Here is a 15,535-nt window from a genome sequence, read left to right as displayed (position 1 = left end):
AGATTATTTTAGGCCACCCAGATCTTCAAAGAAAAGGCAATACATTTTCAGGGACCAAATGAAAATCCTGCTGTCTTTTGCTAAGAGCACCCGGGGTGTGTAAGTAAAACAGCTGGCTCACATAGAAGGTGTTCACAAACCTGGGCAGCTAGATGCCTTTATTCATCCTTAATCTTGGCAGCCACCCCCTGGGTCTGCGAAAGAGTGGGGGCACATCCCAGTGGTTAGCGACACTTTCGGTGGGAATGTCCACGTAGAAAAGTGTGCCCTCCCACGTAACTGTTAACAAGGACCGGTGTGTCCAGGCCCATGGGTAACGCTAGATTCGGTTACTAGGTCGCGGTGCAAAGGCTCCAGGTGATCTCCCCGTAACTCTTCTGGGAGCACAAGCCTGGGCTGTGGCTCACTGGGCTCTGTGGACACCGCGATTCTCCGCCCGAGCGTACCGAGGTGACGTGCTCGCCTCCAGCACCTGGCTTCCGCGCGCCCCAGGAATAGGACCGGCCGGGCGAGCCCCCGCCCTGCCACGCGCCGGGCTCTGCCTTCCTCCTCCTCTTTCACCTCCTCTCCCTCCTCTCGCACGGTCGCCTCCCGCTGCTGCGGACTCCGCCTGCGGCTTTGTTTTCCTCCCAGGTCTCATTCCCCACACGTGATACTGTGTTATTGCAAAGAGCGCTTCGGAGCACGAGCGCGGGGCGCGCGCACCTATAAATACGGCCGGCCGGGCCCGGGAACACGCGATCGCGCGGCGCGCAGGGCCCGCCAGTGCGCGTGGGTCCCGGGCGTGGAGGGCGAACCAGGAGCGCGTGAGTCCTAGCGGCGCCCGAGCGCCCAGAACCGAGCATGGCCCGCCCGCGGGAGGGCAGGGCCGCCGCCTCGCACACCGCCCGCGCCCCGCGCCCTGCCCAGCCCGGGTCGCCGAGGCTCGCGGCCGCCGCTTAGCACTAGGCACCCGCCACTCGCTTCTCGGGCACCGCGGAACTGACGCCGCAGACGGACACAATGGCGGCGGCGACTGCCACCGCGGGCACGGCCGCCTGCAGCAGCAGCAGCAACAGCAGCAACCGCCGCGGCACGGACGCGGCGGCCACCAGCGGGGTGCAGGCGCCGCCGCCGCCTCCGGCCACCGCTAAATCCGAGCCTCTCCGTAAGTCGCGCGTGGACCCGCGGCGCCGCCAGGCTGCCCTGTCCTTCCTCACCAACATTTCTCTGGATGGACGGCCGCTGCTGCAGGACGACGAGTGGGGCGGCGGCGAGGAGGGCGGCGCGACCAAACCGGGAGCGAGAGCTAGGATCAGCCTGCTGGCCGCCGGCTGCAACGCGTTCTCTGCACCGGGTACCGCGGTCGCGCCGTGGACCGCGGTCTCCGGTTCCAGCCCTTGTCCGCTGCCTCCGTCCCTTGTCCCCCGGCCGTCGGGGGAATCGCTGCCTCCCCGTTCCGCCCCAGCTGTCACGGGTGCTCAACTGCTGCTGCCCGACGGTCCGGGGGGCGTCGAACAGGAGGAATTGGAGGAGGACGATGCCTTCATCAACGTGCAGGTGCCTCTGGCCAGCTTCTTGGGCTCTGGGACCCCCGGGAGTGCGAGCGGCAGTCGGGGCCGCCTCAACTCGTTCACTCAGGGAATCCTGCCCATCGCCTTCTCCAGGCAGAACTCGCAAAATTACTGCGCCTTGGAGCAGCCAGGCCAGGGCGCCTTGGAGCAGCTGCAGAGGTCCCGGTGAGTATTCTGGATACCAGGCGCGGCCAACTTTGTGGTGTCCTTACGACAGGAACCCCACCGGGGTCGCTGCCACCCTCCCGCGCCTGACTAGATCCCGGGCTCCTGGCTGGAATCCCGAACTACTAGGGCATGTGAAAAGGGGAAGAGGCCCAGGGAGTATGTGGTCACACGTGTGCATGAACTCGGCACTAGCAGAGCAGGCGCACCACGCCCCTGCTTTGGCCAAGGAGTTGGAAGAAGCAGTTAAAAAGCTGCTCTCAAGCCTCCCGGTGCAAGCTTCCTGAAAACCGGTCCAGACCCGGAGGCGCGTCCCCAGCTCCGGGCGAGCAGGCCGGGTGCAGTGGGTGGGGCCGGGACTGGGCGGCGCTCCGGAGCCCCAACTAGTAGCAGACACGTGGGAACCCATTGGAAAACTTTGTGGAGCCCGGGAAATCGTGTTTTCCTTTTGTTTTTCTAAGAAGTGGAAAGTTTTTTTCTGGCATTTCCTTGGTCCAGGCCTATGGTGTCGGGGGCAGAAAGGAAATATGCCCTTAGACTTACATTCAGAGAAAAACTGGCGAGAGTTAGAAGCTTGCTATATGCTTGTTTGAGTTATTTGCGGGTCTGTGACATCTTAGCAAAACCGTGAAGTCTGCTCAGTGGAGAAATAGTTGTAGTCCATTGCTGTATGTTGGGGCAGTTGGCTTTGGTTCCGCGTGGGATAGTGAGACTGCAGGTGGAATTCTGCAGGCTTGCAGCATGAGTCCTTCCTAGCAAATAAACGCTTCCTAAGCAATCATCCCATCGACTTAGTTAACTAGCAGAAGCTTAGGGAACCAGAGCCTCTGTTTCCGTTAAGGGCTAGGCCCTTGCCAACGTTCTGTGGGCATCTCTTTTGCCCATGCTCTCCTGGACGCTTCAGCGAGGGCTCAGACTTGCTATGGCCTGAATAAGAAGGTGACGGCTGTTGGAAAACTTCCTTGCTTAATGGAATGAGAGAAGAAGCAGCTGGGCGCACGCAGAAGTTTGCTGGCTTCCCAGTGCTATAGCCAGACCAGGCTGCTGTTGGGTCTGATCCTTTCAGTGCACAGGGGCCTTAGGCACGGGGGGTGGGGTCAGGGAGGCAGCCTCCTGATTGCATCAATGAATGAGTGATTCCGGGTACAAGTGGCAGTCCTGCCCTGGCATTTCTTGTCAGAGCATGCATCTTCTGGAAGCCCATGAGTGGATGGGCAGCTCTAGGCTGGCAGAACTGTCACACCCTGGCTCTTAGTGACTCTGGAGTCTGAGCTAAGCCTCGTAGGGGTTCTGACAGATATAGTGCTAAACCAGCGTGTGGCCTGGAGGGCAGACTGCTGACCGCAGCAGGAAATGGGATTGCCCTCCACACTTCCTCCAGGAAACTTCCAGAGGTGTGGAACACAAAGGGCACCCTGAGCTCCCTCGCTAATCCTAGCCCTGGAAAACTTTAGGGTGCCTAGTTTAGTTTATTTTTGTTTTTCTAAACAGGATGCCTCTATTTAGCTCTGGCTGTCCTGGAACTCACTCTGTAGACCAGGCTGACCTTGAACTCACAGATCCACCTGCCTCTGGGATTAAAGATGTGCACTGCCACCACCTGGCTAAGATCTCTTCTGTCCAAACACACCTCAGCATTTGTTAGTCTCAAAGATGTGTCTGCCTGACAGTCATACTTGACAAAACTATTTCTGAATAGCCTGTATTTAGCAACCTGATTTTGGCAGTTCTTAATTGGGGGAGGGGGCAGAGGGAAGGCTGAGGTGTTTTGAGGAAGGTCACTGTGGCCATGGAGACCTTTTCCGAGGTGTGTCACTTTTATGGCCCCTCAAGAGGACTTTCACCTGCTCATGCTTGCTCTGGCTCGCCTGTGGCCCCGCATGGCCAGCCCTCTGCTGCTCCTTGCCTTCCTGGTGTATTGGCTTTCTGAAGCCCAGTAGCCAATGGGCTCTCTCCATACACTGTTTTACAAAATCTCCTGGGAGGTGAGCTGCCAATCAATGCGGACTTTCTGTGGATTCTTTCCTAGCTCTGTAAGAAAGTCTATGGAGCCTTGTTTTTTTTCTGATTGTGAACTCTGGACCCTTAGACTTATGGAGAGCTCTGTGTGTTTTCACTATGTCCCCAGGTGGTTCATCAGAGCTGCCATAGTGGGCTCAAGTCCTCTCTTTCTAGTGAGTTGAAGCTCTTCAGTATTGAGGTTGTCAAGGATATATAAAAATCACAACTTCAAGGCCTGGACTCTTAAAACTGCGTCTGGTTTCTTCCCTCTGCACTCTTGAGGGACGGGGGCGGAACCCAGCTCCTTAGGCAAGCCAGAGAAGCCTTCCACCACTCCGCTATAGCCCGGGCTCATCTGGACTCATAAAACCAATTAGAGTGAATCGCCTTGCTGTCCCAGTTGGAACTGCGGTGGGAGGAGCATTTCTCTGGTCGGAGCTTAGGGTGCAAGCTCAGTAGCCATGAATCCAAGCAGTGGTCACCACCACTGTACACAGAAACTGGACATCAAAGGTATTTGACCCCCCCCCCCACAACTGCCCTGTGTTGAATTCTTTTGCAGACAGGGAGACTTCAGGGTCAGAGAGATTGAAGACTGGCCCAGCCACTGAGAGGACCTTGGCCGTGGACCGGGCTTGGGACTGGAGAGGAACCTGGGATTTTGCCATCCATACATGGCCCCTTCCTTTCTGCCCCTCAGCCTTATCCTTGTCTTGCACACAGTAGGCCCATCCTGACTGTAACAGTTGTCTGGGGCATAGCAGGCCAGTTGTTCCTGTGATTCTGTAGCCCTCTTCTGATGGTCTGATATTTTGTTTTTTTCTGTTTCATCCTCCAACTTTGTTACCACTTCCTAGGCTCCCTTGTGTTTGCAGGGCTCCCAGAATCCTGCCCAGCCCTTGTGAAAGGATCTCTGTGCAGCTCTGAGGTTTCTGAGCTGCAGTTTAACTATACACACTGCTGAGCCCCACATGGGCAAGGTGTTAATAGACAAAGAGAGCAGATTTTTGGAAATGTATTTTAAGGCTTTAAAACATATTTTATTTTAAAAACATCCAAGGCCACAGCTGGCTTCAGAGAACCTTGGAAACTGCTGAATGGTGTGTAGCGTGGGGCTCAGGCATGAATGCCAGCCAGGGGGCTGCAGAGTGGAGCTCAGGCGTGAGTGCCAGCCAGAGGGCTGCAGCATGGGGCTCAGGCATGAGTGCCAGCCAGAGGCACTGTTTAAACTGTACTGTTTAAAAATAGCACAGGTCTTGGCCTTTAGAACACCTGAGTTAGCTCTGCATGTAATGATCACTGCGTCCCATGAAGAACAACGTCTGTGGTGGAAGGAGTCATGATGGAGGACCCATGTCCTGGGTTGGAAAGCTGGTGCCATGATAGCTGTGTGACCCTGGGCAAGGGAAGGAGCCATATGATGGAGGACCTATGTCCTGGGTTGGAATGTTGTGTGACCCTGGCAGGTGAATCGGCAACTTTCCTCTTGAGCTCTTTGGCCTGTGTCTCGGCCCTTGCAAATGCCTTGGCTGTACTTACCTTTCTGAATGCTAAGATTTACTGAATGTTAAGTGTGCTCTAGGGCCAGGGCTGTCACGTGCCAGTGCAGCTAACATGCCCTGGAGATCTGCTCTTAAAAAGCAGGCGGTCCAGTCAAGCAGGGTAGCTTTTGTCAGTAATACTGGCTCTCAGGATCCCAATACAGGAGGATCAAGGCCAGCCTGGGTTATTTATTGCCTGAAACAAAAGCTAGTTGTCCTTTCTGACCAACTAACGTGCCTGGGGATAAAGGAGAAGCCGCTGTGGAGGGGGGCACTGTCCAGGTCTGACAACTCCTGAACCGCAGGCCTGAGCTCCAAGGTGACTGGCTTGGGTCATGCCACCCTTCAGGGAAGAACCCAGGCTTTCTGCCTCTCCTTCTGTGCTGTCCCTCACATCAGTATGGGAAGTTGGTTCCTGCCGCTGTACACTGTGCTCTCTGAGATTCTAGCGTGAAGAAAGATGCAAACCATGCGGGATTGAGAGCCAGAGCCCGGGAGGGACATGGTCATTTCCTCTAACTCTGTCACCTCCTTACTTTGTGGCTGATGCCCTCAGCTGTCAGCAAACCCAGGTTACCTCTGCGCTGTGTTTCCAGCAACACGAGTTCCAGAATCCATAGCTATGGCCTTGGCAGAGCCAGGCTCCAGGCAGGTGCTTTCCAAAGACTGACTAGCCTTCCTGAGCTTCCAATGAGCTAAGGAACATTAACATATGGTCTTGGCCATGTCAGGGCCATCGCAGGCCCAGGCCGGCCGCCACAGTGTTTCTATAGTGACAAAGTCTGCTGTGTGTGTGAGCTGGGGAGGCTGAACAAATGGGAAGCCTGGTGTTTGCTCTCCAGGAAAGGTGTGAAAGCCACTCTGCCTTGCTCACCCAGCAGCTGGCCCAGAGTCCCCTCCCTGGGGAGTTGAGGTGAGGAGGAGTGGCCAGTGACAATGAGCATTCCAAGTAAGGGGGAACAGTGAGAGCTGCTGACCTGACCCAGGACCAGCTTGGAGAGTTCTGGGCTCTTGGTCTGTTTCCTCACGGTAGTAAAGGTTTAGGATAAGTGAGCCTGCTTGTCCAGGGCTTGTAGTCTACAGCCTGTGGGCTGTGAAGGGCAAGGGCGTGTCTGTCTTGGGGGTGTAGGATAATTTAACTATGGAACTAGATGCAAAGCGGTGGTGAGTTTGTTTATGCTTGGGAAACATGCAGGGATGACTGAGGGAGCCACCGAGTGAGTGGCGGGGATCCCTTCGGTGTAGGGTAGACTTTTGTTTATTTTTTGAGAGTAGTGAGCAGTCTCAAGAAACCCATACCAACTTCAGACTTGCTTTGCCACAAGGATGGACTTAAATTTCTACCCCCCCCCAACTCCTGTCTACTGACGTTGTAGACAGGTACCTCCTCCGCTGTGCCACCTGGGAAACTGGAGGGTGACATTGAACTTCAGACACCAGGAGGCCACCTAAGCCTTGGCCTCCCTGGGTGACCATTCCCATCCAGCACCCCTCCCTCATCAAGGAAGTGGGCCCATTTATAAAGTGCTTTTGTAGATAGATGTGGATTGCAGCCACAGCCAAGTGTCCGGCAGGAGTCCAAGGTCATGCAGCAGGCAGAGGGCGACCTTGGGAACTTTGTTTATCAGTCAGGTGTGTAGAAGAAACTCTAGTACCCGGTCTTGACATCCTGCATCACGTATGATTCAACAAAAACTGGCTGTGGCTAGACTCAATCACACAGCCCCACAGTGCTGAACACAGGAGGTATAAACATAAAACTGGGCCCCTCTCTGTGTTGAGTGGCCCAGGTAGACACACGATTTAGCACAGTGAGGGATGGTAGGTAAGCTCTTTCCCACAGATCCTGAATACTTTTCACCCTCCTAGAGCAAGACCTTAGACACAGTATTATTATTTAACACACACGTAGCAAGTCATGAGGATCCGGTGAGTCCTGTTTATGGCAATCCTGAGACAGTGTATCAACCCTGTTTTAAGGTGTAGAGAGGTTAAGTAATTTGCCTGAGGTTCCTCAGTCCCTAAGTGGGACACGGTTTTAAGGCCTTCGGAATCTGCTGGTGCCTGCACACCTGTGTTACACTTTCTTTCGTCAACTTTAGCCCACAGAAGCTGACTTGATGACCTCAAAGATTGTTGCCCACCCTGACGTCTTTGTTTAGATTCTTAGCTCTGTGTCATCTAAGGAGGAACTCTGTGGGCCAGGGCAAGCAGGACTCTCTGACCACAGTAGTGAAATTGGGTACCTAGTTGGGATCCCCTCCTCAGGTGGCTCTGTCCCCTTTCCATCCCTGCTGCCTTCCCTAGCTGACCACACTGCCTCCATTAAGGAGCCTTTGCCCTCGTGTCCTGCAGGTCTCAGCCAGGGGTCAGCAAGGTGTGGTCCACTGGTCTTTTACATGTCGATTTCCTGGAAACAGCCACACCCTCACATCTGTGTTGTTTTTGGCTCTCTGTGCTAGGATGACAGAATCAAGGAGTTGTGACAGAGACTAGGTGACCAACAGAAGCTTCAGCTATTATTCCTTGGCTTGATGTAGCAAAATCATGGCACCTGTGACCTGGCGGGCTCTCAGTGCCCCTTTCTGCCCACCATGCTCCCCTCTAGATGACATGTGTTCTTCGAGAGGACCCCTTTCTTCTTTTGGCCGTCATTCCTTCTCCCTGGGTGGGACACTCGCCTGAGACCACATCTAAGCCCCCACCAGTCTTATTCTTCCTATTTCTTACAAAGTGGCCTTGGCTGGCCACTGGTTGCTGCCCTCCCGTCCCCACCCCCATGCACTGGATGGCTCAACTAAGCCTCTTCCAAGTGCAAGTTCATCCTTTTCTCCCAAGACCATCTCCCCCCAATCCCCAGGCCTTCAATCCTGCCCCAGCTTGTTTGGTAAAGCAGGGAACTTAACCATCTCCCACTCTGTCCTGCAACCTGAAGGACCCATCCCAACCTTAGCTGAGGCTGCCTGTGTGGCCTGTACCTCCTACCTGCCCTCCTCCAGCAGGTGAGAAACAGGGACAAGGCTCTCACCGCCTTCCAGTGCAGCATGTTCTGAAAATCCCTTAGTTATGGGTGGGGCTGGGTTGGCCTAGCAGAGGTATTGACAGAGCTGATGGTGAGGTCTGAACTCCTGGGACAGGATTGGTAACACCACAAGAGTTCACCAGACTGCCAGCTGGTCCTGGCTTCCTGGGAGCTGGTGTGCCCTGAGGCCTACCCATGAATTTTCCCTCTGGAGGCTGTGCCAGTGTCCACATCAAGAGAAATGCATGGAAAACCAGTTTCTGAAGAATCTGCTGGATAGATGGATGTGGTGGCTCACGCCTGCTACCACACACAAGATGGAGGCAGGAGGACCAATGTGGGTTCAAGACCAGCCTGCACTATATAGTAAGACCCTGCCTCAAAAATGCTTCAGGGAAGAAAGAATCTGCCACAGAAGGTGATGTGAGTGTCCCCAGGGTGACTGTCATATTTTCTACTTCCCAATACAAGGGCTGTGGTTGTATCAGTTGGCAGCGTGTTTGCCTAGCGTACAGGAAGCCCCACATTTGAGTCCCCAGCACCATGAAAGGAAACAAAAGGCAAACCAATCAGAAGAGTTTGGTCTATGTAAATTTAAAATGAATCTTTCAGGGCTGTAGAGATGTCTCAGTGGTTGAGAGCACACACTGCTCCTGCAGAGAACCTGAGTTGGACCTCAACAACCGGTCCATCCACAGCTACCTTAACTTCAGGACCACTCCTCTGAGACCCTCTCTGGCCTCTTTGGGTATCTACATCCCCCCAATATGTGTACACCTAACTTAAAAATTAAAATATATTTTAAAGCCCATGAAATCTTTTTAGATATTGCAGCTAGAATCCTGTGCCCAGCACTTGACACTGTGTGGGAATCATGAGCTCACTGCTGAGTTTTCATTTACCAACTGCAGTGCTGTGGTTTTGATTTTGGTTGGCTTTCAGAGACTTCCAGGAACACAGCATTGATTGGGGTTTCTCAGCCCTACTGTTTGTGTGAGTAGTTTGGATAATCGCACACTAGTTCACATGGAACAAGGTTGTCATTGGTGCCCTGAGGCTTAGTGCTGCATGTTTAGCCACAGGGATGAACGCTTAGAAAGCCTTAGCGCTTGGAGCATTGCAGTGTTATGTGAGTGCGTGAGGCACTCGGTCTCACTCTTGAGTTGAAGGACTCTGTGTACTTTATGGAGATGGAGTTCATGACAGAGTTAAGAAAAAAAAGACAGCAAGGGTCTAGAATATTTGCAAGGACCAAAGATCTGTCTGCCTAGAACACTGGCTTTTATTTTAAAACACTTTCCTCATTGACCCAATTATTAATAACCAAAATGTCTACTTTGTAGTCTGAGGAAGGCTGGCACTATGCAGGATAGAAGATTGGCAAAGTTAATCTTTTCTCAGGGTGACTGAGCTCTCATGCCGAAGCCAGTTCTCCCTAGTCGAAAGCAGTTTGCTGTAGGATGTGCGGTGAAGAAGAGAGAGAAGAGAGGTGACAGACGCGCAAGGTGGTTGTGGCTTTTGCTGTGTTCAGCGGGTATTGTATATTTGACTTGTTTGGAGCTCACAGCTCACAAAGGGCGTCTATAGGTTTTTCCCATCAAGGCCTTCCGAGGTGGCAGGGGCAGCACAGGCTAGAAAGCCACCAAGAACACTGTAAAATCTGTTTTCCAATTCTGGGAGATTTAAAAATCCAGATCTTACCCCTTAAGTCATATCACTTAACAAACCCAAAGGGGTCTGCCGAGCACTGCAGCTCGGCCCCTCCATCCTGTCCCAAGTCTCCATAGAGAGCTTTAGGCTGGACCTGAAGTTAGCCAAGGTTTGGGACTGCATCCTGCCCGTCAAGTGTGGTGCTAACCTCCTGGGCAGGCCGGCAGCACCCTGGGTTGGAAGGAGTGATAAAAAAATTTCCTAAGAACCCAAGAAGGATAGCTTCTCCCATAGGGAATGAGCCTGGCACCTCTGCCTTCTCTTCTGCCTCTCCCTGGCTTTGCCATCACAGTGGGAGAATGGACTGAGAAGGGAAGGACCAGCCGTGAGGTCCCACACCTCTGCTACTTAGCAAACCCCACCACCACTCACGTTCCCTGTGCCTCAGTGTGGCCACTCATCTGTAGATTGGGGCTGTGATTTCTGCCTTGTAGAACGTATTGGTTTCCTGTTGCTGCAAGTGATTATCTATCAAGAAGAACTTGAAGACGGATTATTTCAGATAACAGTCCAAAGGGATGCGGTCCCTCATGGCAGACAGCGAGGTGGCTGGTCACGTCGCTTCTGCAGCCGGAATCAGAAAGAGATGAATGCAGACATTCAGCCCTCTCCCTTCTTCCTTTTTATTCAGTGTGGGATGGAGTTGCCCGCATTCAGGGTAGGCTTCCTTTTCAGTTTACCCCAAGGAACTCCTTGATAGACACACCAGAGGTATGTGGAAACCAGTGTTTCCATGACGTTGGCCCTGTTGACAAATTATCACAGAGGTGACTGGGCTGGGGAGTCCAGCTAGCTGAACCCCGCTAACTACCCCATGCTTTTCACCAGGAAGCAACTGAGAAGCTGGGTCAGGCCTGGGAAGGTAGTGCAGGGTTAAGGTACTGGAATGACTTAGTCCCTGCAGTTTTATTATTTCATAACTGGTAGTAAGACCAGCCTATATGGGAAACCGTGCCCCTGCATCTCCAAGACAGCAAGACCCAGTGCAGCCTATTTGCCATTGCTGACTCAGCACGGGGAGCGGTGAGGTGAGGTACCATAGCCCTTCTTGCCTGTGCGTGTAAGGCACAGTCAGGAGATGCCATGCCAGGAGGATCTCTCTCACCCCTGCTGGGCGCTCTCAGGGCAAGCCAGGGAGATTCCTCACTCCCTTTGGAGACTTCTTCCCTGTGGTCAGGTGCTGTTTATTCAGCTTGCAGGCTCTAAGTGGCTTACCCGCTCCGGTAGGAGAGTTCTTTGGGAATGAACAGACCAGTGCGGCTGTGATGCATGGCATCGAGTCCATTGCTATTCAGGGACTCGGCTGATTCCTGTTGTAAGTTCCTCTTCACAGGTCCCCTACCTCCCCTTGTGCACCTCAGCCAAACACTGAGGACTTTGTTGAGGCTTCTAGGTATAGTCCGTTTATCGTTGGGACGGCAGCAGTTTTAGGATCAATTTTGCCCAGGTGTCTGATCAGACACAGTTGGCTTATTTAATGGGGCCCAATTCTTGTTCTAGAAGAGAAGCAGAATCGCTGTGCCAGGGCAGCTGGGCTCCGGGTGGCAGAAGTCGGGGCCACCAGTTCTGAGGGGGGGTCAGTGCCCTGGCAGCTGGGCTCCGGGTGGCAGAAGTTGGGGCCACCAGTGGAATGGAGCCCACAGGAAAACTGTTTCTCCCTTTTGGTGTCGGAGTTGTCCTTCAGGAAAATGCTTTTGGGCATGTCCAGAATTTCAGTTTTTCACCTACCTTTCCCACTTTAGGGTTCAGGAGATTGAAGCAGGCTCTGGAAATGTCTCCCTAAGGAGGTCAGGAGAGAGGATGGAGGGGTTCAGGGAAAGGGGAGGATTGAATGTAGTGGTAGTGCAGAGACACATGACTGTTCCTAACACACGACACTTCTTTTGTTCTCTGAAATACTGCCTTCTGGGCCCGAGCTGGGCAGCCGTTGAAATCAGAGCAGCCGTGAGTACCCAGTGAGAGTACCCAGTGAGAGTACCCAGTGAGAGTACCCAGTGTGAGAGAGTACCCAGTGTGAGTACTCAGAGTACCCAGTGTGAGTACCCAGTGAGAGTACCCAGTGAGAGTACCCAGTGAGAGAGAGTACCCAGTGTGAGTGAGTACCCAGTGTGAGTGAGTACCCAGTGAGAGAGAGTACCTAGTGAGAGTGAGTACCCAGTGTGAGTACCCCGTGAGAGTGCCCAGTGACACCCTCACAGGTTGGGTCTATTACCTTTGTCTCATAGAGGAGCTGGGAGAAGGGCATCAGACCCTTTACTGAGATTGCATGCAGCCTCCTGCTCCCTCCTGCACTGATTCTGCATTGCATTCAATTCTGTGCCAGCTACACATGGGCTCAGGAAACACAGTATTTAGGAGGGTAAGATTAACTGGAGTGCAGGACTCCTGGATCATGAACAGTAAAAACCCAGAGTCAGATATTGGGGTTCAACCTGAAAACCAGAAAAGCAAGGCAGTCAAGTCACTAGAGAAGCCTTACCTCTACCAAGGCTGGGCGACCACAGACGAAGCCAACTAAACAGACTCAGCCTCTCTCCTCCCATTTTATATCCCTCCAGAGCTGGGATTAAAGGAGTGACTCCCTAGTACTGGGATTAGTACTGAGCCACCACCTGGATTTGTTTCAGCCCAGGGTGGCCTTGAACTCCCAGAGATCCCTCTGCCTCTGTCTCCCAAATCCTGGGATTAAAGGTGTGTGTTACCACGGTCTGACCTCTAGTGGCATAGCTTTGCCCTTCTGATATTCAGGAAAGCTTTATTTATTAAAACTGAAATAAAATATCACTATAGACCCCAGTGAGACAGCCTGTGTGAGTTGTCATGGGCTGAGGGGGAGCCAGTGACTGTCTTGGAGATGACTGACCTGTGAGTTGGACCTGCAGAACATATGGCATACCATGGTGGGCACCTGGCATTGCCACCCATTGGATGTTTCCTTAGGGAGAGTGAGTCTCACTTCTGAGCTTTTCAGAGATGCACGCATGAGTCATCCATGCCTCCTGTAAGTCACCCAAATAAGAGTCTGGCTTGACTGGGTGGGATTGTCCTTTTGTCTGGAGTAGACAGACAGACGCTCCAGGAAGAGCCCACAACAGTCACCTGCTTCTGTGGCACCTAGGTTTTGCTCTTGCAGGGTGTATGCAGGTGAACAGTGTCCCCTCCCTGTGCCCACTGGGAGCTGCAGAGTGGAACCTCTTGGGATGAAGAACTAAAACAAAAGGGGGATGCGGCTGCTCTTATGAATGAAGAGGATTTTACAGTAGCAGTGAGGAAGACGGCAGGCAGAGGGAAGGGTCCAGGCTGAACATGGCTGCAGACTAAACAGGACCACGAGAGGAGAGAGGGGAGGGGAGAGCAAGAGAGGAGCCCCAGACTGAGAAGCGACCTGGGCTGAGAAGCCAAGCAAGTAAAAGGTAGACAAAAGGATTAGGTAACCAAGCGACTGAACTGTATAAGGAAGGGCAGCTGGTGGGAGGACCCCAGTCCTGGACTGGAGAGTTCAGAGTGTGGGGGGTGCCAGCCACACCCTGTAACAGGTATGGACTGAGGGATGCTGGGAGAACCTGGCCCCAGGTCCACTTGTTTTGTTACATAGGCACCTCAGTTAGCTGTTGCTGGGCTTGAGACCTAGCAGAAAAGAGGCTGTAACTGTAATTACTTCAGATAAGCTTGCACTGAACCAGGGTAGCTCCAAATGGTGACTTCCTAAGGCCTTGTGAGCACACAGAACCAGAAGACAGACAGACAGGTTGGTCTAGCACGGTCAGAGAACGTTAAGGAATGCTAGCAACACTGGGAGCCGGAGGGCACACATCTCCCTAGAGTTCCAGGGGAGTCAGCCCTACCCACCTTGAGTTTAAACTTTCGTCTTCAGAACTAAGAACTGTAGTCAGAGCTGGGAGTCGGTTCTCATGTGGATGTACCAGCCTTTCTCCTCTGCCTGCAGGACAGACAGAAGCTTTCTGTCACTCTAATAGCTGAGATGACCTCGACCTCCTTGGGGAGGTCGACTCAGCGTTTGGGAAGTTTCAGGCCATAATCTTTTGGGCCACACGTAGGCAAACTGTTAGTGAGAGAAATGATTGCATAGAACTGTGCAGTTCGTGTCCAGCAGACGAGAGGAGCGCATGCTCCCAGAGGAGCCAAAGGCCAAAGGTAACCAAGGCACAGGCATTTAACACCATGACCCTTGAGGGACATCCCAGATCTGAATTACAACAAAATCAGTTACCAAACCAAAGTTAGGATAAAGGTGATGGCTTGGTGCCTGAGCTGTGGGGTTTGACTGGGAGATGGGGGTAGAATCTCGACTCTACTCTGATGTTGACGTTTTTGCTCAAATCTTTGGCTGGCTTAGCGCAGTAATTCTCTGCATATGTTCCCTAGCAGCGCCCTTCAGGGCAGGTGTAGGAGGCACAGAGGTCTTTGTACTCACAGAGAAGCACTGGAGTGTTCTGGAATGTTGAGCACACAGGGCTCTGTCCCTTCAAGGGCAGGAATGCAATACCCATTGTCTGCCCAGAAGTCTAGGAGAATCTAGACACGATCACTAGCCTGGTGCCCTTTGCCCTGCATATGTGGCTAGTGACTTTTCCAGCACCGAATCCCCACCCCATCCCTTATCGACAATTTGTTTCTCTTAGTCTATAGAACCCATTCTTTATGGACTTTACAGAGTTTCTGGGTATCACATCTGATCTGTAGTTATCTTACTTTGTTCCTTAAGGAGATTTATGGATGCTTTGTTGTTCATGCGGGATTGAGTTAATCATCACAGAGTAGTTTTCACCAAATGGTGCTGTGCTTAAATACGCCCAAAATACACCACTTGGGATCAGACTCCTGGAGTTTGAACCTGCACCAGCTCCTGAGTTGTGTTGAGCCAACCTGCTTTCCTGTCTCCTAAGGCTCATCTCTCTGTAGCCTGTTAAGACCACAGAGACCCCCACAGATGTGGCCAGAACTTGGTGCTGTAGTGAGTTTGAAGCCCAAACCCTACGACCATGGCCTCCATGAGGTACATGGACTGTAATCCTCACTATGTCTGAGCTGTTATAAAAATTCCCTCTGGATTCTCTGCAGATTTTATGGGGGCCAAAGTCATCATATCAACGGGAGAATTGAACCAGCAGGCTTGGGTCCCATCTGACCCCAGAAGCCATGCTTTCTCCCTCTGCACTGTTACCATTTGATAAAGGTAATAATTTATCTAAATGAGTTTTGGACTCTGCTTTAGGACCTAGGTGAACAACACATTCTTAACACTGTCTTAAGGATATACACTTGTCACTCCACAGTGTGGTGTTTGATGACGGGGAGCTGCCTTCGTGCAGGATAAGGAGGCCACAGTTTACAAATCGACCCCTTTCTTCAGACATACGTGTTTCATGGGGGCCAGGTAAATTGGAAGCATCAGGAATGGTCAATCTCATTCCAGCTATCCTGCAGGCCTTTACACAGAGAAAGAATTTAGCCTGCATAGCTCAGTGAAAAGGTGCAACATTCAAAATGCTGAACTTTAGCTCTTTAGAGCAGGAAAAGAA

General features: G+C 52.6%; 1 protein-coding gene across 2 annotated transcripts in view; it reads left to right on the top strand.

The window, feature by feature from the left end:
• Positions 1-853: 853 nt before the first annotated feature.
• Positions 854-15,535, top strand: part of Cables1 (Cdk5 and Abl enzyme substrate 1) — a 103,071-nt gene continuing 88,389 nt past the window's right edge. For both annotated transcript variants that reach the window (XM_050160733.1, XM_050160732.1), the window contains exon 1: positions 854-1,718. In XM_050160733.1, coding sequence (XP_050016690.1) covers positions 1,003-1,718 — 716 coding nt within the window. In that variant the 5' untranslated portion in view covers positions 854-1,002. The remainder of the gene's footprint in view (positions 1,719-15,535) is intronic.

The sequence above is a fragment of the Alexandromys fortis genome, unplaced genomic scaffold (genome assembly GCF_014885135.2).
Source record: "Alexandromys fortis isolate MF-2015 unplaced genomic scaffold, M_Fortis_MF-2015_v1.1 scaffold_104, whole genome shotgun sequence".
Taxonomy (NCBI): Eukaryota; Metazoa; Chordata; class Mammalia; order Rodentia; family Cricetidae; genus Alexandromys; species Alexandromys fortis.
Note: the sequence above shows the minus strand (reverse complement) of the source record. Positions and strands in the feature narration are given on the sequence as shown.